Consider the following 27,089-nt stretch of genomic DNA (forward strand, 5'->3'; position numbering starts at 1 on the left):
ACGGAGGAAGGAAGGCAGCGCATCCTGCCTGCCGACGGCCCCGGGAAACAGCTTGGGCGTCTTTGCTTTTCGTGGTGGGTCCTGCAAGTGCCAGCCCAGGGGTTCAGGATCAGGCCGAGCGAAAGCGCAGCACGGAAGACACCAAGCAGACGCTCAGACACGGCCCCAAGGGGGGGGGCTCGCTGCCCCCATTGCCAACTCTAGGTTGGGAAATTCCTGGAGATTTGGGGCGGTGGATGATGCTTTGCGTTTGGGGAGGGGAGTGACCTCAGCAGAGTATAATGCCAAACAGTCTGCCCCCCCAAAACTAGCATTTTTCTCCTGGGGGCCTGATTGCTGTAGCCTGGGAATCAGTTGAGATTCCAGATCTCCAGGCCCCATCTGGAGGTTGGTAACCCTACAGCCATTTGTCTTGCAAGCATGCCCCTTGACCAGAATAGCAAGATTTTCCAAGGCCAAGTATTGTTTGATTGGCACTCCAAGATAGCAAAACCCTCAGCTTTCCTCATGGTGGACTCCCATAGCCAAACTGACCTGAACATGCAAGTCAAGAGGATCATTAAAATGGTGCACTGTAAAAATAGCACACAAATGCTTCCCTAGGCTGTAAGGCTCTGTGGGGGGAAAGTCCTTTATCAAAGTATGGGAAGTTCAGTTCCTGGGAAGTTCAGTTCCTATAGGCAAGCTGTGAATTCTATCCTAATAAACATATTTTCAGAAGACCTAAAGACACAACATTAAAGGCAGAAAAATCAGCATCCAGTGCATTTCTCAGACTTGCACATTTGTTCTGAAATGACCACAGAATAACAAATACTTAAAATATTTAATATTTGAAAGATACTTACATAGGGTGCAGAGGGAACTGACTAAACATGTTTCAGCTTTCAAGCAAGAAAATATTGCTGAATTCAATTTAAAATGTTATAAAACATTTATTTCCAGTAACAAAATCTGTATGTGTCCATTTCATTGTTTTGTTGTATGAACTAAGATTACCCCTCCAAGGAATTATCTGATGAGGAAAAAAAAAATGAAATTTTTAACTTCTAAAGATAGACTAGAGACATATGATGCTCAAGCATCATTGAAGCAAGGCAAGTGTGGACTTCATCCAAAATATAGACAGAAGCCCAATGTATAAGGAGAATATATGCATAATATATTCTCATCCTTGCTCATCTCAAGACCGTAATAAACCCTTTGATTGATTGATTTTCTAACAATTCCATGCTTTTTAAGAGTTTTTTTCTCTTGCAATATTAAATGCTAATCCCTTTATGATCCTGAAAGGCCAATATATTATCAGCAAAACCCTAAGCAGAGTTACTTCAATCCAAGCCCAATTTCAGTGGGCTTAGACGAGAGTAACTCTGCTTAGAATTTCATTGTATGTCACTTTATTCAGAAAGGAACTGTTCACGTTCCTCCGGTTCGATTGACTTTAGCGCATATGATAATTTATTGGATTGTCCCTTTTTTGAGGATATTCAATTGCATAATATTATTCCTCTTTTAACAGATCAGCCTGGACGACATGAGTCTGAAGTAATACACTTTTTATTGAATGACAGGGATTCTAAAGTTACACCGGCATGTGCAGTTTGTATTGATCCTTACGTGCCGTAAGAAATAAATTTAAACAACTTTGTATTGTCGAAGGCTTTCACGGCTGGAGAACAACAACCATTAAACAACTTTGCTGCTCAAGATCTACGTATCAAGGAGCTTCTCAGAGATAAAAAAGGAAATAAAGAAAATCCCTCATAATATTAATCTAAACACAAGTGCTTTGAGATATGCTTTAAAATTCAGGCTGATTTAAAGAAAATTTTAGTCAGTTATTCATATGAGTTAATTAAGTCTGTATAAGAACCAAATAATAGCATATTAACTTTTACTTCTGATCGAGCATGCTTGTGGCACAGCGAGCATCATCTTAAAAATGGCATGCCTTCCTAGGTGATAAAAGGGGGAAGGAGATTGACGTTTTTAGAAAAAAATTTTTTTTCATAAAGTACTTTAACAGCTCAGCATTCTGACTGAAGCGGCGGAAGAGAGTTCCTCAGTTTGAACATTTGGTCTCGCTAACTGTTTCACGGGCAGTCCACTGGACTCTTAACTAGGGGTGTGCAATTCGGGTATATGATACCCCAAAAACCCCCGAAACAACCTCTTTCGGGTTGTTTCGGGTTTTTCCGAAACGTTTCAGAAAACCCGAAATGTTTCGGGTAATCTGAAACAGCGATTTCCGAAACGTTTCGGTATTTCAGCTTGTTTTAGCAATGCATTTCAATGGGAAAAAGCCTCCCCCCAAGTTTCAGAAAGATTGGACTTTGGGGGGGGGCAAGTTATGGCCCCCCAAAACAGGTCCCCCTATCCTCGCCTAAAAGGGAAAGGTTTTTGCTTGCTGCTGCTGATCTCTTACGTTGTGGATGCTGCTGCTGATCTCCGTTTCCTATGGGGGAAAATGAACAGGCAGGCTTGTCTTTCTAGGGGGGGCATTTTGCATGCAAAATGCCCCCAACCCTCAGGGGCCCTTCTCCTACCTTTCCTTCCACCCCCCACCAAAGCTCAGCCTGTTCCCACTTGGGGGGGGCATTTCATGGCCTCCCAAAGTAGGTACTCTCAGCCCCCAAAGTCCACCCCCTACAGCCCCACACATACCCAATTCTCCCCCAGCCGCCACACACAGATCCAAATCCCCACAGTAGCTCCTCACAGGCCCAAATCCAGCCCCAGCAGCCCCACACAATCCCAGGAACAGGCTGGCCATCCTTCTCCCTTTGTTTCCTATGCTGTGAACTATAACACTCTGTTTTCCAGAGCAAATGTGCACAGCCCAGGGATGCCACAATGGTGGACACACTTCTGAGTGCCAGCTTGTCCCTGTGAAAGAGCACCTAAACCACAGACACCCTCTCTCAAATTCCCCCACCACCTACAGAGATGGCTGGCCAGCCAGCCCCATTGTTCTCTATGATGGGAACCAACTGGACAACAAAGAATAAAACACGAACAACACAAAGTTTTTAAAAAAACATTTCTCACTTTCAAAGTACAAGTAGGCAAAGCATTATGACACATTACACCAGCAGTCCCCCACACAGAAAAATAACACGACTCACTTAAGATCAGAGAATCACAAAAACACAATTCCTGTCAAAAACATTTTATTTCTTGAACAGCTTTACGTTACACAGCAGGGGGCACACCAAAGGGCATTCCAGCATTCCACCTCACAAAAATAACACAACTCACAACTACTGTGTAACCTAAAACAGTTAAAGAAATAAAGTGTTTTTGAAAGCAATTGTGTTTTCGGGTGATTCTTTAATGTGAAGTGAGTTGTGTTATTTTTGTGTAAGATACTTCTGGCATACCCTTTGGTGTGCCCCCCTGCTGTGTAACCTAAAGCTGTTCAAGAAATAAAGTGTTTTTGGACAGGAATTGTGTTTTTGTGATTCTCTGATGTTAAGTGAGTCGTGTTATTTTTCTGTGTGGGGGACTGCTGGTGTAATGAGTCATAATGCTTTGCCTACTTGTACTTTGAAAGTGAGAAAATAATTTTTTAAAAAAATTATTGTGTTGTTCGTGTTTTATTCTTTGATGTGCAGTTGGTTTCCATCATAGGAAACAGTGTGGCAGGCTGGCCAGGCTTCTCTGTAGGTGGTGGGGGTGTCAGGGGGTGGTTGTCTGTGTGTCAGGCCAGGTGCTCTTTCCCAGGGACAAGTTGGCACTCAGAAGTTTGCCCACCATTGTGGCACCCCTGGGCTGTGCAGAATTGTCCTGGGAAAGAGAGTTGAGAAGTTCCCAGCACAGGGAACAAAGAGGGAGGGCTGGCCTTTGCCAGCTTGTTCCTGGGGTTATGGGTGTGAGGCTGCTGGGGGTGGATTTGGATCTGTGAGGGGCTAATGTGGGGAATCGGGATTTGAGTTTGTGTGTGGCTGCTGGGGGGGGAATTGGGTTTGTGTGGGGCTGTGGGGGGTGGACTTTGGGGACTGAGAGCACCTACTTGGGGAGGCCATGAAATGCACCCCCCCAAGTGGCAGCAGGCTGAGCCTTGGTGGGGAGTGGGAGTAGAGGTGGGAGAAGGGCCCCAGAGGGTTGGGGGGCATTTTGCATGCAAAATGCCACCCCTGGCAAGACAAGCTTCTCCCAGCTGTAAGTAGTAGAGAAAAGATCACTTACTTGGGGAGGCCATGAAATGCCCCCCCCAAGTGGAAGCAGGCTGAGCCTTGGTAGGGGGTGGGAGGAAAGGTAGAAGAAGGGACCCTGAGGGTTGGGGGGCATTTTGCATGCAAAATGCCACCCCTGGCAAGACAAGCCTGCATGGCTGCCTCTTCATTTTCCCCCCATAGGAAACATGGAGATCAGCAGCAGCATCCACAACGTAAGAGATCAGCAGCAGCAAGCAAAAACCTTTCCCTTTTAGGAGAGGATGGGGGACCTGTTTTGGGGGGCCATAACTTGCCCCCCCAAAGTCCAAACTTTCTGAAACTTGGGGGGTTGTTAGAGGGGAGTTAGAGTAAGGTCCCCACCAGTTTTGGTTTGATTTGATGGGAAAATGCCTTCCCCAGGCTTCTTGGAAGCCTGGGGGAGGCTTTTTCCCATTGAAATGCATTTCCGAAAACCCAAAACAACCCGAAACGATATCCGAAACTCAAAACCCGAAACGGCTTGCCATTTCAGATTTTGCTGTTTCCGGATCAGATTCTCGTTTCGGATATATCTGAAACAAGAATCCCGAAACAGTGTGCCTTTGCACACCCCTACTCTTAACAGTAGTAATGTTAACAAATACAGATACCTTTTTTTGAGAAAAAGAGCTGAACCTTCAGCTGAACAACGTACCAATATTTATAAAAAATAAATATGACAAGCATTTTTAAAAGTATGTGGAGCAATTACCTGAGGGAGTTGCTTTATAACTGATTAACAGGTTCTTCATATATTAATCTAGTCAATCAGCTAAATGTTGACACTGTATTTTTAAAAAATCTATTTACTTTGGAAATAGCATGTAGAAATACATAACATGCAGCAAATACATAATTCTGGGATTGCCGATCTATGTTAGTATACAATCATATTTATTTTCAAAATTTGTATGCTGCCTTTCTGCCCAATCAAGGCAACCAAGCTGGGATATTCTGTAAAAAGACATCTCAAAATAATCACAAGAAAGGAGCTCTCTGTCAAAGATAAGCATGAGTTTCATGTGTTGTGCCAGCTGCACTGGCTCCCAGTGGAGTTCCGGATCTGGTTCAAGGTGTTTAAAGCCCTTCACGGACTGGGACCTGCATACCTGCGAGACCGCCTCTTCCATTACGTCCCCTGCAGGGTGTTGTGCTCTGCAGACAAGCAACTCCTGGTGGTCCCCTGCCTGAAGGACATCTGTCTGGCCTCAACCAGGTGGAACACTCTCCCGCTGGAGATCTGGGCCCTGCGGGACCTGTTAACAGTTTCGCAGGGCCTGTAAAATGGAGATGTTCCGCCAGGCCTTTGGCTGAGTGCCTGCGGGTGTCTTCCTTCCATTTATGACCACCATTTCTTCTGGGGCTGCCCTCGGCCATCTGCTATGCCCGTATACGGACTCCCAATATTTGTCTAAATAGCCTGCTCCTGGACTATTTTAATGATTTTTTAAAAAAGTATTGTTGATCTTATGTTTTTGTGATTTTAATGTATTTTTAATGTTAGCCACCCTGAGCCCATCTGTGGAGAGGGCGGGGTATAAATCGAATAAAATAAATAAATAATAAATAGATACAGAGTGATAACTTCCACACACAAAAAAAGAATTCTCCATCACAATGAGGGATATTTAAATCAATGATTATTTTAATAATAGAAGAAAAACAATCCACTATACTGTTTTAAAATGCTCTCCTTCACAGTTATAAAAAAGAATGGACAAAAATAGCAACACATCATGGAGCGGAGAATCAAAGAACAAAAGGAAGGAAGGAAACTGCATGAATTCACCATGATCCTTTACATCCAGTAGAAAGCAACAATCTCTGCGTTTCTCAGAGAGATTTTTGTTCCTTCCAAGTGTGTTATTTCCCAAGGGAACCAATTCTGTACTAACTAGAAAGAGCAAACACACTGTAATTTTGAGTGATGTTGATATAAGTGATCTCTGGCTGTGATACATCACTGATATGGAGTTGCAGATACGGAATCCACAGTACCAGCATGGAGAAAAATACAGTAAGGAAATAGCGTGCATCACACTCTGCCTGCTCCAGTGTCCTTGGTGACAATTCCCCTCCTTTCCTGCATCGCATCATTTCCTTCCTCCATAAGTAAAAACAAAACCGGCTTAGGTAGCGTGTCCAGTAAGTCTACTAGGTGAATTTCCCGTGAAGACTCAAACACACCGCAAGTTGTAATTTTATAAGTCTTGACAGTCCTTTGGTGAAAAAAGTAGATCATTCTATATTCTTTTGTTCAACTGCCTGAGATGACTGTAATGGAATTGGAGGGGGGAATACATAGATTGTTAACTTTGTGTAAGAAATAAATTTGGATAGAATCGCAAGCCTTCCACAGAATCGTCTCTGCAAAGTTGGCCCATCTTTTCTGCTAGAAGCAGCCTAGAACAAGAAAAAAAGTACTTTTATTATCTTTGCTAACTATGTCTGACTTAACTAAAACCCAGCACCTTTTACACCGTACCTTTCTTTGGCTAGAAGTACAGACATTCCCACGAGCTTTGCAAACTCTTCTGCTGTGAGAGACCCCTTCTCAGAGACCTAGTGCACCATAAAAAAGCAGTTAATTTGTAGAATACTTCATACTATTTTACCCATTCCTCTCCTAAAGCTTCAGTCCTTGTTTTTCCCTAGTGTTTTAGATTCAGGAGCACCTCCAGATCGAGCATTCAACATGCATGCGCTTCCCTGTAAGTCTATCATCAACAGGGAACTTATCTGTAACAGGAACAAGCAACAAGTCTGAAAAACATAAATGCCAAAAACAAATGAAGGCTTGATTCTCTGGTAAATGTAGAACAACAGAGCCAGAAAGGTAGCCAGAGTTATCAAGCACAAACTCCTAAACAAAGGAAGCATCTTCACGGCTCAATGGAGCTTGGTATTGCTATCATTCGCCCTGTTCTATGCACAGGCTACTCCATATTTTTGGTTTTCTGGCTGTTACACACACTGCAGAAATTTGCGGCAGAGTACCTCCAAATCTGCTGCCCATAACAGCCATGCTAGTCTTTTCATTTTTAAACCAAGTGCAAATTGTGTACCCATGCTGTGAGGCATGATTCCGTTTGTGGTGTAAACGTGGGCACAAAGACACATTCTTAATGATATGCTATATCTGTGGAATACAACCATCTCACCTGCTACAGAGAGAAAGGAATAGATTTGGGCTGGGGGAAAAACTATTCAAATCTCTGCTTAGCCATGAAGATCACTTGGTAGTCTTCAGCAAGTCACTATATCCCTTGGCCTAACTTTTTTAGAGCCAGCATGGCATATTGTTTAAAATATCAGACCAGGAGCTGGGAGACCCAGGTTCGAATCTCCACTCTGCCAGGGAAGCCTGCTGAGTGACCTTGGCACAGTCACTCTCTTTCAGAGTAATCTCCTTCACAGGGTTCTTGTGGGAATAAAACGGAGGAGAACAATGTCAGCCACTCTGGCTCACCAATGGCCAGAAAGAGCAGGGTATAAATGGTGTAAATAAAATAAATGCTTCACAGAGTTTTAGTGAGGGAAAAAAATGTTATAATCCCACATATCTGAGCTCCTTGGAGAAAGGAAAGGATCCAAAATGTGACTGAGGATCTTCGCAGCACAGGAAGCAGCAGTCCCTATTTCCTCTTGAATCCTTCCAACCCCTCCACCCCCATCCTGTGAAGCAGGAAGCTCTCTGAAGCTAGGCATGTGCCCCTAACCTATGGGTCAAATATCAGGCTTTCCTGCTTTGGAAGTATTTTCGTAAAGATTTAAGAAATTATACCACTTTAAAAAACAACATAACCGGCATGTAGTTAAGGTGAATATATTTTAAGCACCCCATAGCTGCAAAAGCATTACCATTCAAAGATTTTGGAAAACTGTATTTCAGGGGCTTCCCAAAAATATTTTCTAAAAGATCTGCCTAGATCAGAAGAAGGGATGCTTCTTCCGATCCTCTCCCCCCACCCCTCCATTCTTGAGGTTTGGCAATGAAGACTGTTATGTTCCCTTAGAGAGAATGCGGGAGAAAATAAAGTTCACGTACTGTCTCTAAAGCAGAAGCCACCATCTCCTCTTCATTGTGGGACTGGAGCTCAATCACCATAACACCGCTGTCAAATATACGTAGCCTAAATTTTTAAAAAAGGAAAACACCAACCTGAACTAGCAGTCTGCAAGTTCTAATTTAGTAGCCTTCAACTTCTGAGCTGGGACATTCAGATGGATCACAGAGTCCCACCTGCTGGGTCATGAACTGCCAGATTTTTTTGCTACTTTTTGGAAGGATCTGCTGCTAGTGTGCACGCATAGAGAGGAAGGTGCCACACACCTTTTGCAAGCACACTGAGCAGAGCATAAGGACGGCGAGCCAAGGTCCCACAGCAGCCGAGAGGATTTCTTCTTAGCACAAAAAACTTCACACAAACTGGCTCTTCTTCCTATCACAGTTTGGTAGGTCTCCGTGCTGCTGCCCAAGGTTAAAGTGGCTCTAGGGTCCAGAAAGGTTGAAGACCCCTGCTATAAATCATATGTGAAATCCAACCTCGCTTACAGCTTTTTTGGCCCTTGCCACTCTGCCACAATGCTGCAGAGACAACAGAAAACCGCCAGGATTCCTTTGCCACATTGTAGATTAGATCTTCCAATCTTCCAACCTATGCTCCAAATTCCCAGCACCTCTCTCACCTGCCTGCTTTGTTCCTGCCAATAGGGCCTAGCCTCAATCCACAGGACATCTTGGCTTCACATCACCACCATCCATTGTCTTCTCAGTTTCCCATATTTCAGCCCACTGCCTACTTGGTCCATTTAGCCATACCAACTCTTAATTATCTGTTCTAGAGCTCCTCTCTCTCTCCTTGTATAAGATTCTACTGACCTTATGAACTATGAAGTTTGTTCCCCCTCCCCAAGAATCTTCCTTCCAATTAGCTCTTTCCTGTCTCAATTCTCTGCCTCCTACACAAGGTCATTCTTCATCTACTCAGGTTTCTCTTTCTCAAGCCACTGTCTAGTCTGCATCCTCCCTTTTCCCACCTCACTTCTGGGCTTTTGGTTCCTGAGCTCCAACATCCCAGAACTTCGTACCAATCCACAACCCATCACAGTGTGTGGTTTCACTTCAACCACATTGACCACTTCCCATTCCCTCACAGAAAGTAGACTCCAAAGTGTTTTAGTTTCTTAAGTATATCTACCTTTCAAAGAGATCTGAAACTATGACCTACATCTGCCAGTTTATTTTTAAATGAAGGAACGAACCCACAGCATTCATGGTCCCTTATCTTAGATGATAACCAATATATTTTTACTTAAGAGAGAAAATGCACAAATGAGATAAATCAAAATCCAACTCATGGGTCTGGGTCAAAGTTATCAACTTTTTCTTTTTACTGATTCCATTCTATGGAGGGAAACAAGCAGTGCTGTTGGGGTGAGTACTATTTAATTTGTTCATAAATAATCTGGATCAGGGGGTGAGGAGGGTAGTGGCCAAGTTTGTAGATAACACAAAATTATTCATGATGTTAAAAACCAAGGCTGACTGTGAGGAGCTCTAGGAAGAGGTCCACAAATTGGGTGAGCGGACAACAATCTGGTAAATGAAGTTCAGTGTAGGAAAGTTTAGGAGGATGCACTTAGGAACAAAAAATCCTAACTCTTAAGTACACACTTGCTGAGACTGGAAGGGAAAGAGACGCTGGTGTCATAGCTGGTGGCTCAATGGAAGTGCCAACCCAGGGTGATGCACCAGTGAAAAAGGCAAACTCTACACTGAGGATTAATTAGTAAAGGGATTGAAAATAAAATGGCCACCAATATTATAATGCCCCTGTAGACATCCATAGTGCAGCCTCGTTTTGAATAGTATATGCAGTTCTGGTCACTGTATCTCAATACAAACATTGCAGAGCTGGAAAAGTACAGAAGAGGGAAATCAAGATGGTTAAGGGGTTGGAGTCACCTTTCCTATGAAGAAAGGGATTTCTCCATTTAGAAGAGAGACAACTTTGGAGGGTCATGACAGAAGTTTATAAAATTATGCATTGGATAAAGAGAGTCGATAGAACTTTTTTTCCCTTTCCCCAAAATAGCAGAACTCAAGGTCAGCCAATGAAGCTGATGGGTAGTAAAATTCAGGACAGATAAAAGGAGATATATCTTTACACAATAAGTAATTAAAATGTGGAGTTCTCTGCCAGGGGACGTAGTGATAGCCACAGGCGTAGAGAGCTTTAAAAGGGGAATAGACAGATACGTGGAGGTTAGGTCCATCAGTGGCTACTAGCCATGGTGATGAAAGGGAACCTCCACATTCTGTAAACCCCTAAATATCAGTGCCAGGAGGCAACATCAGAGCAAGGCGTTGGCCTGTATGCCCTGTTGTTGGCCCCTGTGTGAAACAGGGTACTAGATGGACCACTGGTCTGATCCAGCGAGGTTCTTCTTATGTTCTTTTGTTTAGCAGAGCAGACCAAAATCCCATCACAGTATTTGGCCATACTGTTAGAAATACATTTTGAAGGAGTCTCACCTTAAAGGCAATTTCAGTGCTTCTAACATCTTACACGCATTTACTAGATCTTCAGGTGAAAGCAACTAATTATAAAAACAAACATAGATACGTTTAGTCACTTTGCAGAAATACACTATTCTCAGGCTTGGTTCCAACTCTGTTCTTGGGGGTGAATACCAATTGTTATTATATATAAATTGTGCCTACATTTATTACTACTCCCATTCCTCCTTAAAAATGCACATAAATGTATGCAGCTTAAGGAGATAATATTAATGAGTGCAATTCATATTAGGTCATATTATGTTAGGCCTTTGCGACTTCACAGGAAAAAGTCCTTTGTAGAATTACAAACATACATTATCAAGAGGACACAGTAGCCACATAAGAATGAGGACATATTCTCAAACTGTTTGGATTCACACTAAACTGGCATCTTTGGAATGTTTCACTGGCACTCCAGAACGCACTAAGTTACCACTGGTCTAATAGCTTACTACACATTGAGTCCCAGTTTCATTGATAGTATCAGAGAAAAACAGGACTATTGGGTATGAAAAGAAGGATTTTACTGGTATATTTATTTTATGCTGTATTTTGCATTACATGCTAGTTTTGAATGCCTCCATTCTAAGTACAAGATTACTAGAATCAACTGTTCTCTCCAGAGCATGTGGCTGTTTTGCAGCCAGATTCTGGCACTGCAATGTAAACATCTGCACAATTCAGAATGTTGTCCTTTTGGCACTTAGTGGATTATTTGTTGCAAGGTAACTAACAGCAGTCCTGGCTTTCCATCAACAAACATTAACTATTAACAGAATGGCTTTCAAAATCATTTTACTGCGATTTGGCTTGTGTATTCACTTAATAGAGTTTTAATATGAAAACAGATGTACCATATTCTCTATCTTAAACTTGGACGAGAGCAAATTCTACCTGAATTATCTATATCTTCCTTTTCTCCTACAAGTAAGTGGGATCCAAGTTGGGGCAGTCTACAGTCTTGATTGAACTAATCAAGGCTGGGTTAGGGGAAAAGGCCTCGATGGCAAATGACATGGAAACCTCATGTATGCCACACTATGGAGTTTCAAGAAAGAACAGACGCATATAAAAAAACTTCAGGCATTTTTTAATACTACATGACCTTATTATCGGCAGACACTTCTTTCATCATCTACCATTTTAGAAATCCATCCAAATTTCTACCCCAGTTCTTCAATCTCTCTTCTAATCTTCTTGATTTTTCAGCTTTCCCCCTGATTTAGAAGATAAGTTTTACCCTTTCTCCTTTCCATGTCTAGTTTCAATATTAGGAGATCATGTCTCTATTTCCCTAGTCTTCCTGTCTCACGTTCACAGCACGTTACAAGAGGGTCATCTGATTTGCAATGGACTTGACAGAAAAAGGAAAAAAACAGAAACTAGAAGAGACAAATCTGGTTTGATTCCCTGCTCAGCCATGGAAGCTCGCTGAGTGACCGTGGGCCAGTCACATACTCTCAGCCTAACCAACCTCACAAGGTTGTTGTGAGGAAAAAATGGAGGAGAGGAGAATGATGTAAGCCTCTTTCAATCCCCTCTGGATAGCGAGGTGGGGTATAAGTGAAGCAATATAAATAAATACAATTTTCTTCACAGGAAGAACATTTAAAAGGAGAGTTAGTTGTCTACAGAGGACTGGAAGTCTATCAAGCCAGCTTTCTCGAGCACTATTTCTCACCTCTAAGCCTCGAGCCCGATTCACCAAACAGTATACTTCTGTGAGAGACATTATTCCTCCCCGCTCCTGTTGACAGGAGAGCAGTTAGTATCATGGACTCACTTTAAAACACGCAGCATCTTTTTTCATACAGCATATCTATATTATGGAACTGCTTTATACTGGTCACTCTAGGTCAGTATTATTTATTCTGAATGGGTGTGGCTGTCTAGGACCTCAGATGGAGAAAGGTGGAGACAGACAACTAGGACTTGAAACCCTTTTAAAGTGGAGATGCCAAAGATTTAACTCAGGACCTCCTGCAGGCAAAGCTTCACTTAACCACAAAGCCAAAGCCCAGCCACCACCTGGTCTGGTGGCAACTCCCGTTTTCACATAAAATTCATCCACAGATTAAATTACAGATCATTTTAGCCAACAAAAACAATAACATGATCCTGTATTTCCTGCATTAAACAGGCTTTAATACTGAAGGCACTATTAAGACCAGTCAGAACATGGACAAAAATTATCACACTGTTCAAAAACACATGACAATGTTCACGGAGGCATTTAACTCTCAAGGCAAAATTACGATTTGTCCATGAAGTTTCTGTTTTTAAGTTTAATACAGAGCGCAGACTTTTACCATCAACGCTTATTATGAAAACCCAACTGTCTCTACACAAAATACACAGAATAAAGCATTTGGTCACAAATTAAGTGTATTAAAACATTAAAAAATAGAAGATTCTTAAGTACATTACCTCCAAAGGGGCCTGTAAAATACCAGCTAGTTGCTTTGCCAGTTGCATATGGTAATGTGTGCCAGATCCATGGGTTTCTCGAGTAACTGGATTAGCTATACCCATACTCAAGAGATAGGATTTAAACCTGATAGTCTGTGCAGAAAAATGGGATTAAAAAAAAAACAGAAGTAGTATCTAAATGTCAGATTAGTTAATCAATGCTCAGTGCATTTTAAACAGACCCCATCGTCCTTGGAAGACTTTTACATACCAATCAATGGGCAAATCCAACCTTATTTTACACTCCCAGAACCTTATTTTGCACTCGTGCAGAAAAGGATGGCATTCATCTCAAAGGTATTTAGAGTACAGGAGGGAAGTAAATAAGGTGTCTTTGAAAAGCAGGGATCATGTCCCCTGGGGGGAAAAAATCTGTCCTACAACTCCCCTTCCCTTTTCAGTCTAAGAAAGTGAGAATGGCCACATGTATACAGTACATGTCATTCCATTGCTCAAACTCTACTGCAGTTCGTTTGAGGTAGTTAGCTATGTTAGGCTGTAGTAGCAGAACAAAATTAAGAGTCCAACAGCACCTCAGAGACCAACAACACTTCCAGAGTATAAGCTTTCCTGAGTCAAAACTCAGTTCACCAGATACAAATAGAATTAAAGTCTGTGAGCCCTTATATCCAGGTAGCATCGTTTTATTTGATGAAGTGAACTTTGACTCACAAAAGCTTACACCCTGAACATTTTTGATGGTCTCTAAAGTGTTACTGCACTCGTTTTGTTCTACTCTCTACTGTTATCCCTCTCTCACAACATCCTCATCTCTCCACTGCAGCAGCTTATACTACCAAGTGTTCTGCTGCTGCCAAAAAAAAAAGTCCAAAAGAGAACAGGAGGAAGAGGGAGAATGCCTCTGGGAGAAAATAGCCAGGACTGAGCATGTAAAGGGAAGAGAAGCTTCCAGGGATTCTCTAGCTATGGAAGGAAATGTAGTAGTTTACTTAAAATCACTCTTCCCCCCACTCCCAAGATCAGTTCCTGCTCTTGATGGAAAAGAGTCTATGATAAGGAAGTCACTCAGTCTAGTAATCCCCTCTTGTGAGGCTATACACTTTTGGGAAGTTTGGCCAGTTGTCACGTAGAACTGAAGGAGTTACGAGGAGCACCAGCACTGATGTGTGAAAGTGTGCGTAAAAGACAGAAGTAGATATAAACAAGGAGGAGGATGGACATGGATAAATGCTGTACGGCATATTACCATTTCATTAGCATTTATTAACCAAGTTACTGGCACAAACTGACCTCATCCTCAGTGATGTCACCTTGCTTGTCTTTGATCTTATTAGCAATCGATTTAGATAATTCCACCATTTCTTTAGCCTGTTAAAACACATAATACAGATACCAAGATCACTCTGTGAGAAGCAGATCCGTTTTCTGCTGCCCTCTTGGTTCACGGGATGGGGCCAACAGATTTCAATCCAGAGACGAGAATGAATAAGGGGACATTTTACCTTTTCCATTAGTTTGCTGAGGTCTTCAAATGCCTGAAACAATAAAAACACACTCAGCAATATATTCTGCCTAAAAAAAGAAAATTCACTGCGTCATTGCAATAATTCCTCTATGACTGTCTCCTTTCAATACTTCTAAACGATTACCATTTTTGTGGTTTAATACTAATGCATAAACAGTTAAATTAGTAAATATGTTATAAAAATATATGTCTTGGTGTTATATCCCGAACAGGCCCTACTTCTGTATGAATATGCAGTGTCAAGATCACCGGCAGTTTCCCATGCCTCAGATACAAGATGGCAGCTCCTTTTCAGCAATGGTTCGACGGAAAACCAAGACTTGTCACCAGGGCTTTTTTTCTGGGAAAAGAGGTGGTGGAACTCAGTGGGTTGACCTCTGAGAAAATGGTCACATGGCTGGTGGCCCCGCCCCCTGATCTCCAGACAGAGGGGAGTTGAGATTGCCCTCTGGGCAATCTCAACTCCCCTCTGTCTGGAGATCAGGGGGCGGGGCCACCAGCCATGTGACCATTTTCAAGAGGTTCCGGAACTCCGTTCCACCGTGTTCCTGCTGAAAAAAAGCCCTGCTTGTCACAAACTAACTCTGATCTCAAAGCTTGTACTTGAGTATTCACAGCTTCAGAAACAGCAAACATACCCAATATTAACAGGGCACTGCAACATGCTTTATTTGCAAGATTCATAACATAATTGGAAATCAACACTTTATACAGGATCTCAACAATATAAACAAAAGCTCCCCAATCACAAAGAGGAGAGAGAGAGAACTAACTAAATAAACAGCAGGTTAAATGTAGTTCTTCCTCTGATGAGGGCAGACCTGAGCACAAAGGAGAATGTGCACACACCTAACAGGAATTTCCTCAGACAAACAAAGGGCTAAGGGAATGGATTTTTATCAGCAACAAACAGCAGGTGCAGGAAACCCATTCTGTAGCACAGTTCTGAAATTAACATTTAAAACACGCAGTTCACTATTGCACCCTCAAAACACACACACACCTTAACAACACCTACAATTTGATTTCTTTTGTTCCTTGACAAACTGGAAGAGAATGAGGGTGGATCTACCTATTCCTGGATAAGTGCAGCTATCGCAAAAAAAGCAGCTTTGTATTTCCACCTCTTCTCTTCCCTCAACAAAGTGTAAGCAAGAGAGAACGTGAGACATCATGACATTTTTACATTGTAAGCCTCACTGAACGCTGAAAGTAGAATGGCAGCTATTACATTTTTTAAATAAATAAGTTGTGCTCAAAATTTCTCTCCTTTCCCCTCCACTTCACTGGCTGGAGTGGAACAGGCTAGGGAGCAAAACTTTCTTTTTATACCTCATGGAAGATGATAGGAAGATGATGTGGCTGCTATATCAAGTAGTTCTCAACATTAGAGATAATTAATAACTTCTATAATATATAATCTATTAATTTTATCAGCACAATTTAATCTGCTGCATGAAAGACCAACAAGAAATTACAACACCTCTCAGGAAAGAAGCTTCTCATAAATAACTGAAAATGACTTTGAAATCTTGGGCAATAACAGTTTGCAGTAATCCCAGACACTTCAGAATTTGTCTAAAAATCAATCCCCAGATTCCCCACTGTGAGAAAGTTTGTTCTTTAATGTCTAGCTTCTACCACAAAATATAGCCTGAATTTAACATAAAAAAGACACGGTCCTTTATGTCTGAATCAGGCGACGTGCACATATTCCATCTTTGATACATGTGAATGCATAACCTAAAAAAACAGTGTTTCTGATTGCACATACCGAAGTTGTCCAGTTCAGACAAAGTGACAATTGTACATGTGCAGACAATCCTATGTAACACGCTTTCCAGGTACATGCTGTAGGAACGCTAGAAACATAACAACTGACAAGGGCTTGGGCCTCTCATTAGCCACTTCCCCCCAAATAAACAACGCTACACTCAGATAGTTTAATTTGGCCATCTCTTTTCTAAAACCCCTGATGAGCTGCTTTTGAAGTATTTCCAAACAACTGGTGGCGGGGGGGAGGGGAATCTGCAAACAAAAAAAGTACAATGGATGTGGCTACCCATTTTTCAGTAAAAATATGCATAGCAATTCTGGAGCAGGGGTGCACAGGATTCAAACAACAACATGGGTAGTTTGCTGATTCTTGTCAGCTAAATGGGACAAAAAACTCTATTAGATGCTCATAAAATGGAAAAACCACCAGTCACATCTCAGGCACCTAAAGGCAACAACAAACAGTTGGTTGCATCCTATGGCAAACAGAAGTGGATTTTTTTTTTTTACAAATTCCCCCTCCCATTGCAGCCAACCAGCCCTTCCCCAATGCTGTTCCTGGGGAGGGGGTGGGGGAGTCCACTGGCCCCATGAGCAGCATTTTAGGGGGAATTTTTGGCTACAGAAAGAGGCAAGGATGTTCCGTTCCACTCACTGAAATGCCTTCCATTACAGGGGATTCAATTCAGGATCAAAGCCATTAATCACTATTGTAATCAATGAACTATTGTAATCAATGCATTTTCTTAGTATATTACATTAGTCCAATTTAAGTGCTATGAAAATGGAACTTCCTTGCAACAAAAGTACCACCTTGAGAAAAGATAACTGCACCTTCTGCACAATTCAATAAAAATAGTGCGACTGCTATGTTAAAAATATCACTTGCCAAGGATTCTGGCACACTGATTGTGAGTACAAAAAATATCCACTCCTTCTCCACCCCAGCCTGATTTTTAAATTGAGGGGAGCCGTTTGAGCATCCAGTGTGACAAGACACTAGCAGAGAAACTTTCAGAGCAACTCAAGTGCAGACAGCGGATGCGCACCTCTGGAGGGCACCCATTCTTCTTAAAGGAGAAGCTTAAACTCACTTTAAAGATTTCATAAAACATGGATGCAAATATGCAATTGTATTCTATTTGAAGTTTACGGGCCTGTATAAGAGTCATACTTTCCTCTAAGGTGAAAACACACATTTCTGATTATCTACCTCAGATATGTTTTTATCCATCTCTTTTCTTCTTTCTTCTAATTTCCTCTCAATACCAACTATTCCTGCAGCCCTTATTCTTCCAGTCTGAAAAAAAATACGGAAAAGAATCGGGAAGGAAGCATTAGATTCTCTCACCAATAGTACTGGGAAAGCAACAAGAATCCATGCTTTAACCTTTGGCACAGACTCAGTTATATTCTAAGCCCGCTACCTACAAAGCAGAGAAATATTTTACAGAGAGTAGAATGCATTTATCCGGCACTGGAGATTGCTGCATTTCTTCTATCTCCGGGGCTATTGTTTCTTAGCTATGCCAAGTAGAAGTACTGTATTTTAATAAGTGAAAGACCTTAATTATATTTCAGAAATACTTCTAATGCAATGGATGTATCAAAACAGACTTGTACATTAAAACACACTTGTCAGACTCAAAGGAGACAACATAATACTCAAGGTAGTTTTAAAACCAGGTTGGCACAAGAGCTGCGGAAAAGGAAATGTGCTCAGTGCACCTACACAGCTTCTGCAGTGCCCTCTGTCCTACGTTCATAGCTGTCAAAGCCCTGTGTCTCTAGCCAAGGTCTCCCGCAGTGGCACAGCTGCCCGAACCCCCACTCCCAGGGACCGATACTGGCAATTAGGCAGGGTCCATACCTTACACATACCCTATATCCATACCTTGGATATAAATAAAAAGTGAGGAGGAGGGAGCCCAAGATTCCAAGGTTCATTACGCAACGCCAAACAGGTTCATAACATGACCACTACTACAAAAATTCTCACATAGACAAAATGATTTTACTGAGGGCAGTCACTGCTGGACAATTAAAAAGTTAAGAGATGAAAACGATAGGTACAACTTATATAATTTCTTTAAAAAAATGACTAATTTCAGCTGTGAAGTGTATTGTACATTAGCCCTTGGATGGTGAAAAGTGCCTTATTTGAAGGTGAGGGCTGTCAGTTAATCATAGATTACAGCCAATCTATGAAGTCTCTTGATACCTCATATGCTGACATTTGGCATGTTTCAAACAAGCCTGCTTTACTTAGGAGATCAGTACTAAGCAAAAAGGCACCAATACCTGTGGACCTCTGTTAATCTGAATGGTCTGAGAAGCAGGTGTGTTCTCCCACCTCCGTTGCGTTATTTCTTCTGATAGCCGTCTATAAAACTGGATATTAGAAGCACAGAAATTAAAACCTAACTAAGCGCATTGCAAAATTATCAGGTTTTGTACGTAGGCAATTAAGAACACCTACTGCAATATCATCTCACTCAACAGACTAAACATATACATACCTCTATCTGACCATGTTCTTTGAATGAAAGTTTGATATAAGAATATTTGCTACTCTGGAAAGGGCCAGGATCCTTGTTGGAAGTAGCTGGATGAAGATGGACCACTATTTTGGCACTGAAGGTATGGAAAGAGGAGGAAAAAAAGATGTACTTTGCAATTATAAGAACACTTTTTATAAAAACAACTAATGCATGTTTTAAAAACCCTTTCCTTAGGCAAATTACCTTTTTCCTATCCCAGCTGCTTGTTCTTCAATGAAAACAATTTGAGAAAGTGGAATAGCCATACAGCATTCCTATAATAAGAAACAGAGAACAAAACAAAAAATATGCAATGTATTTGGTCGCATAAACATATGGACTTCAGTAGCTAATAAAACACCAGCCTTATTTTTGCAATTCGTGATCTGTATGGTTTTCTCTCTTGCTTTGTTTGATTTTACAACCAGTGCGATGTAGCAGTCTGAGTACACGATCAGGAACTGCGAGATCCTGAGTTCAAACCCCCATTCATCCATGAACTCACTGGGTGAATTTGGGCCAATCACTGTCTTTCAACCTAAGCTACTTTACAGGGGTTGCTGCAAGAATGAAACAGAGGACAGGAGAACTGCCCATGATGTCCTGAGATCAGAGACTAAAGGTCAGAATATCAGTGCAATATTTACTTCAATTATGTATTTTTTGGTAATTTATTATATGGCTAAAAACAATTCACTAAAGATTAAAAACATTTTGCGAATGACTCTACCACATACTATCTATTATTGCTATTACAGAACATTTATGCTACTCATATACAGTCTAAATTGGCTTCTTTTGCTCTCAGAGATGACACTGCATATCCATAACTGACTGGCAGCATGACAGCGACTCACTAGTCAAAGCAAGATTTGAAAGTGGTGCTGAAGCAACAGCCAACAAGGCAGCAAGCAGCAGTAGATAACTATGAAGAGGATATGCTCTGGGAAAGAAATGTTTACCCCCAAACATCTGGCACTAGCTTCACGTTATTTTCTTAGGCTGGATAGCGCTTGCACACACAAGATTTGGACAGATCAGCAGCAGCTGAGATAGCTCAGCTGATACGAGGTAACTCTTGGAAGCAATACATTCAGATCTCTATAAATGCAGAAGCCTTGGAACCAGGCTCTAACCAGGTAGTGAGGCAACTGTCTCAGTCACTCTGTGTAGACTGGTAACACGCAAGCAAAGTAGAAAGAGAGGACTATCCCCTGACAAATTCTACGGCAAAACTGCAACTTGATCTTGGCTCTCCTGGATCCAGCTGCAGCTTCACTCACAAGTTCACAGGCTCATCTACAGTGACAGAGTAGAGATTCTCATGGGAAACCCACACTAAAGAAAAACAATAAAATGTAACCAGAGATCAAAGCATGTTTTGAATTTATTTCCTAGACTCAAATGTGAGCGTTTAGCAATCACTGTATGCCAAATTAGGAGGTGATTTATCTGTCTTTTGACATGTCGGAAAACAAAGAACAGTGCTGTACTAGAAAGATAAGGAAAACAGTCATTGTAACTACAGGTGATGTTTATCCATTTTGGTTTGGTTTTCATAGAAAATGGAGCATTTTGAATAATTTATACATGCTGCTACTCCAGAACACAAGCATTGTCCATCAGAGATAACAGGAGCTGGAAAAATAACTTTAGCTGATTCATGTCTGTCTGTAGTTAGATTTAGGGAACTGTGGTATTCACAATTCCACCATAATACTGGTTTAGTTTGGTTTATAGCGAGGGAAAGCTTGTATAGCTAGGCTTCACTTGGCATTTGGTTCAGCATTCACTATCTGAACTGGTACCCAACAACACAAGCCAAGGCCTTTATGTTTGCCACCATGGAAAAGCTACAAATGGGAGAAAGATTCATAAGAGCAGTAAAAGAAATTTATAGAGACCAGAATGCAGCAATTGTAGTGAATGACGAGGTTACTAAGAAATTGACCATAGGTAAAGGAACAAGACAAGGTTGCCCGCTGTCTCCGCTGTTATTCATTCTGGTATTGGAGATTTTGATGATACAGATACGGCAAGACGAAGAAATTCGTGGAATAAAAATAAAGGACTTTTCTTATAAGGTCAGAGCATTTGCGGACGATATAATGTTAATTGTGGAAGACCCAATGGAGAACATGCCAAAAGTGATAGAGAAGATTAAGGAGCTTGGAGATTTGGCAGGGTTTTATATTAATAAAAAGAAGTCAAAGATATTATGTAAAAATATGACTAAGCAAAAACAACAATTGTTAATGGAAATAACAGACTGTGAAGTAACAAGCAAGGTGAAATATTTGGGAATTGAACTGACTGCAAAGAATATAGATCTATTTAAAAACAATTATGAAAAATTATGGACTCAGATAGAGCAAGACTTGATTAAATGGAATAGACTGAATCTGTCATGGTTGGGAAGGATTGCAGTAGTTAAGATGAATGTGTTACCAAGAGTAATGTTTTTGCTACAGACAATACCAATTATTCGAGACTCCAAGCAGTTTGAAAAATGGCAGAGAAAAATATCAGACTTTGTTTGGGCAGGCAAAAAGCCTCGAGTGAAGATGAAAGTTTTACAAGATGCAAAAGAAAGAGGCGGAATGCAACTGCCCAACTTAAGACTTTATGATGATGCAATTTGTTTAGTGTGGCTGAAAGACTGGATAACGCTGAAAAACCGAAAATTACTGGCCCTAGAAGGATATAAAAAAATATTCAGATGGCATGCATATTTATGGTATGACAAAGTAAAGGCGAATTCTATGTTTTTACACCATTACATACGGAGAAGCCTATATACAACCTGGAAGAAGTACAGAGATTATTTACAAGAAGGAACCCCCTCATGGGTGATTCCTTATGAAGTAATAGATCCGAGAACTGTCGATAATGAACAACAGTGTTTAACATATAAGGAGATAACCCGAATAGAATTTTCTAAACTTAAAATAAAGACACAGGACGAGTTGTCTCCAAATTATGATTGGTTTCAGTATAGACAGATCAGAGATCTCTACAATTCGGACTGTGCGAAGGGTGGGATAAGAATGGAGAATTCGGAATTAGAGCAGACACTTTTACAAGAGGATAAAAAGGAAATCTCTAAGGTGTATAAAGTACTGTTGAAATGGCATACTGAAGACGAAATAGTCAAAGTACAAATGGTGAAGTGGGCCATAAATTTTAATAAAGACATAACAATGGAGGCATGGGAATACTTGTGGAAGAATACAATGAAGATTACGACATGCACTAACATTAAAGAGAATGTCTATAAAATGATTTATTGTTAGTATATGACACCAAAGAAAATTGCGCTAGGAAACTTGAATATGTCTAATAAATGCTGGAAATGTAAAAAGCATGAGGGATCTTTGTACCATATGTGGTTGACGTGTGAGGTAGCTAGGCAGTACTGGGGGGAAATAATAAGAGCAATAAGTGAGATTTTACAATTTCAAATTAATAAGAACCCAGAACTCCTGCTACTGAACTTGGGAATGGAGGATATTCCAGCTCAACACAGGACATTGTTATTTTACATGACAGCAGCGGCCAGACTTTTGTATGCGCAAAAATGGAAAGTACAAGAAGTGCCAACTTTCGAGGACTGGATATACAAATTGCTGTATATGGCGGAAATGGATAAAATGACAAGAAAACTGAGAAACCTTGATCCAGGACAGTTTAACACGGACTGGGAGAAGCTGAAACAATACCTAATCAAGAAATGGGAAGTGGGAGGAGAACTGTGGCAGTTTGAGAACTACTGAAATATAATAAATGCAGAGGGAGGTGACTTTACCGGGGGGGGGGAGATAAATGTGAATTTCTAAGCAGTTATTTTATTAGATTATTATATATAGTATAACAATAGAAAATAATTAATTACAAGGATAGACTAATTAATATTATTGCTGGTAAAAATTGTATAATGTACTAAACTGAATGAGTCAGTTTGAAGATATATATGGGTCAAATTGGTTGACGATTTTTGATGATAATTATATAGTTGCATAATTGAAGTAATATAATAATACAATTAAAGCAGAATGAAGATAAGATACGAAGAAAAAGTAATATATAGAGTATAAGTTAAATTGTTGACTTATATGAATGTATTGTTTAGGGAAGTATTTGAAAATATGCAAAAAGCGATAAATTGTTTGTCCCATATTGAAGAAGGGATTACAAGATAGAGTATAGAGTATTAAAAATAGTTAAAGGATTATTACTAAAAGAAAGACATTATTCAGTTAGGTATTATTATTATTATTATTTAGTTGTTAAAGTAAGTAAGAAGACAGAAAGAATATTGTGTTATATAGATATATAGATAAGCTTAGAAGAAAGTGAAAGTATATGTTTGTTAGATAGAAGGAATCTAAAATGAGTAAGGGAAAAGGGACAAAGGGTTGGAAAACTGTTGGAAGTCAACAAAAGGGGGGGAAAGGGAGGGGGTTAGAATTGGGATATAGGGAAATTGATTGTAATTTGAAATTAAATGATATCTAATCCAATAAAAATTTTATTAAAAAAAAACACAAGCCAAGACCAGTGCAGAAGCAGCCCCAATTTCCTTGCTATCACATATTACTGTATCTGGCCCAGCTTTGTCTGCTACCAAATGCTACACTTAAGGCAGGGGCTACAGAACTGGAGTAAGCAATGGATATCTGCTTTCACGATTCGCACAGGAGTCTAGCTTGTTTACTTGTTTGCTATTGCTCATACAATCATGGAGAAATTTACTATAGTTCCATCAGACATAACAGTTCTATGGTTTCTACGGACATTACAAATGTATCAGAGAAATGTGATACTTACATGATTCTTCTGATCTCTCCAGATCAATCTGTGTGTACTCAACAGCAATACCCCAGCATCAAACTTCACCTAGAGAGAAAACAGGCATATTTAAGGTTTTTAGTTCATATATCCAATGCAATATTTTTGCAGGTTTTTGGCTTACATACTTTTAAGATAAGCAACGGTTCCCAGACTCACCTGGGGGACTGGATTGCGGGCGTTGCGGGGGAGGCGAGTGGGGAGAGGGCATGGTGGCCGCCATGTTGTGGAGGGGCGGGGAAAGACCAGGGGCCAGGGGTCATGCCCAGGTTCATCCGGTGCAGACCCAGGCCTGGGAAGCTGGCCCCTGCCCTTCAGCACTTGGCCCATGGCGGCATACACTAGGGATACACTAAGCAAATACCCTGTATTCAAACAGGCAAGTTCACAAGACAACAAAACCCACAGCCAAAATCAGCCATAAAGTGTAAAGCACAGGAAGGATAAAGAACAGTTGTAAATCAGTCAATTAAGACACCTAATAAAAGCGCATTTAAAACTTCTTGGTTTTTCATGTGTGCACTTCAACAATGAAAGAGGGACTGAAAAAAACTATAAAGGTTCAATCTATAGAATAGATATAACTTTGGGCTACTGCCAGTATAATAGACTGTATTTACAGATTGACTTTTGGTGTGGTTTAAAAAGTGTGGAGAAGGAATGATAAGCTTCGACGAGAAGTTGTACAGAAGATACAAAGGACTGTCACTTCAAGATTCAGAATTTAAAAAGGGCACATCAGATGGTCACTGATGGATCCGAAGCCCCAAGTCTTTGACTTATTAAGACCAATTATCTTAATCCAGGGAGCAAACTTGAAGCACAGTCTGAATTTGTGATTCATTCTTCATAACCAATATTCATTTATCTCTAATCTCAAGCCTTTAAGATGACTACTTTTACAAAATCTTGCTTGTTAACCAGATGTGTTCAGCAGTTTGCTGAGTCCAGGTTGCTAACTTTGTGTGGACCGAATAAGTCAATCTAAGAGAAGGGCCACGACTCAGTGGTAGAGCATCTGCTTGGCATGCAGAAGGTCTAAGGTAAACTCTGTGGTAAAATTGGCAATTCCTAGAGCCACTGATTGTTACTCAGTGGCAGTGAGCAATGGACATAATTGTTGGGAGACACATGGTAAGTCTATTCTCTGGGGTGAAACAAATATGGATTCCAGGCATGGAACCTTATGATTCTTACATGCAATGTTCTAAAATATAGATTTGATCCCCCACTCCTCTGCTTGAAGCCACCTGGGTGACCTTGGGTCAGTCGCAGCTTCTAGAAGCTCTCTCAGCCCCATCCACCTCACAAGGTGATTGTTGTGAGGATTTTGTAAACCGCTCTGAGTGTGGCATTGTTGTCCTGAAGGGCACTATCCAAATCAAAAGTTGTTGTTATTAAAAATATAGATCATTATACCTGTTATGCACATTCCACTGAAATCTTGCATAAGATCCCACATCTCATCACCAGCTATGTGGTAGACCACAAAACACACAGATCCAGTGCCCCTTAGTTCAGAGCTTGATTTCCAGGCCAAGGGCTTTAAACTCAGGATGTAATCTTATTTCATTTTACTGCTAAGATTGACTGAATAACTCCCCGCCCCTGCCCCTGAAATCGTATCTGTTCATATTGTTATTGCCCTAAATAAGTGCCTGACTTCGAATTCATTAAGTGCTTTATGTGTTTCTGGTGGTACAGGCTGCAGACGTAGCTTTGATGCGGTTTGATGATGAAATAACAACAACAACATAACATTTGATTTATATACTGCCCTTCAGGATAACTTATTGCCCACTCAGAGCAGTTTACAAAGTATGCTACTATTATCCCCACAAAACACCCTGTGAGGTGGGAGGGGCTGAGAGAGCTCCAGAGAGCTGTGACTGGCCCAAGGTCTCCTAGCTGGCTTCAAGTGGAGGACTGGAGAATCAAACCCAGCTCTCCAGATTAGAGCCCAGCGCTCTTAACTACTACACCAAACTGGCTCTCCAAATTGGAGGGCTCTGTAAAAATCATGAGGACTCATGTTTTTGAACTAGAGCAGTACCATGAAGTAGTGGCACTGTTTTGTGTGTGTGTGTGGTTCTGTCTGTGGACATGGCTGTAATGTACAATTGGATGGCGCAACAAACTATTACATTCCAACAACTCAATACCGGATGCAAAGAGAAAAGGAACATATTAGGAATAAAGCCACTCTAGAACCTTCTCCTTGGCATGTTCCTTCTGTATAGTCAGAGCACTTTTCATTCACCTTTTAACTTTTAGACCCCCTTTTTCAAAGTTAAAAGGTTAATGAAAATGTAGGCATTTGTATGGATCTTTAGGAAATCTGAAGTGCTTCAATACATGAACTTGCAATGCTTACACGCAGCAGCCCTGCAAGGTAAGAATATTGCAGACCATACTGAAGTGAGGGAGATGAAGAGAATAGATTGTGGTTTGTTTAAAGGCAAGTGATATTCCAACCTGGGAATTACTCTTTAAAACTGCAGTCCTGAACACAGTGACTTAAGTGCCAGTGAATTCAACGGCACTTACTCCAGGGTAAACATAGATAAGATCTGTGTCGTCCTACCAATAGCCAAAGGCAGGCATTATTATTACTATTATTATTATCTGCAGAAGGGATTTTTAAAAAAAAATCATCCCCCAACACCTATCCTTTTACACAGTGAAGAAAAACGACTGCAAGAAAACTAAACAAGAAGCGTTGCCACACAACCACCCCCTCTTGGCTTCCTTACACCGAAACGACACGCGTTGCCTGCGAGAACCACACTGCAATCTTCTTATTCTGTAAACTGCAAGGAAATCTCTCTGAAGGGCATACGCAGTCGAGATTCTTTTTTTCCTCACAGGCTACGCTAGTCTCAACCGTCTCTTGGACTGAGGAGGCGGGCCCAGAGGCCGCCGCCGCCGCCCCTGCCTGCCGCTAGCCCCCCGGCTGCTTCGCGTCAGCTCCCGGCGGCCGCCCTGACCTTCTCCTCCCCATCGTAGAGGCGGACCCCGCGCTGCTGCGTGACGAGGTTCTCGTGGATTTCCAGGAGGCCGCTGGTCCAGACGAAGCGATCCATGGCGCCGGCTCCAGGCTGCCCCCTCGCCACCAAGCCACCGAGGAGCCGCTTCCGACACCTCCCTGTTTAGAAAATCGAGTCAGTCTGGCGGCCGGGGTGACGTCAGGCGCCGCCATTTTGCGG

General features: G+C 41.3%; 1 protein-coding gene across 2 annotated transcripts; it reads right to left on the minus strand.

The window, feature by feature from the left end:
- Positions 1-5,832: 5,832 nt before the first annotated feature.
- Positions 5,833-27,013, minus strand: VPS36 (vacuolar protein sorting 36 homolog). 2 transcript variants are annotated; one of them, XM_055000819.1, is made up of 14 exons: positions 26,871-27,013; positions 23,863-23,931; positions 19,240-19,310; positions 19,015-19,129; positions 18,797-18,886; positions 17,709-17,795; positions 14,697-14,729; positions 14,485-14,562; positions 13,192-13,326; positions 12,446-12,511; positions 10,738-10,802; positions 8,248-8,332; positions 6,685-6,761; positions 5,833-6,602 (listed from the first exon to the last, which is right to left on the minus strand). In XM_055000819.1, the coding sequence occupies exons 1-14, from the start codon at positions 26,964-26,966 to the stop codon at positions 6,509-6,511; spliced, it is 1,161 nt and encodes a 386-aa protein (XP_054856794.1). In that variant the 5' UTR covers positions 26,967-27,013; the 3' UTR covers positions 5,833-6,508. The 2 variants fall into 2 exon arrangements, with proteins under 2 accessions (XP_054856794.1, XP_054856800.1); XM_055000825.1 differs by lacking the exon at positions 26,871-27,013 and adding an exon at positions 26,637-26,712 and having other exon boundaries at positions 5,834-6,602.
- Positions 27,014-27,089: the final 76 nt, after the last annotated feature.

Source organism: Eublepharis macularius, chromosome 1, assembly GCF_028583425.1.
Source record: "Eublepharis macularius isolate TG4126 chromosome 1, MPM_Emac_v1.0, whole genome shotgun sequence".
NCBI lineage: Eukaryota > Metazoa > Chordata > Lepidosauria > Squamata > Eublepharidae > Eublepharis > Eublepharis macularius.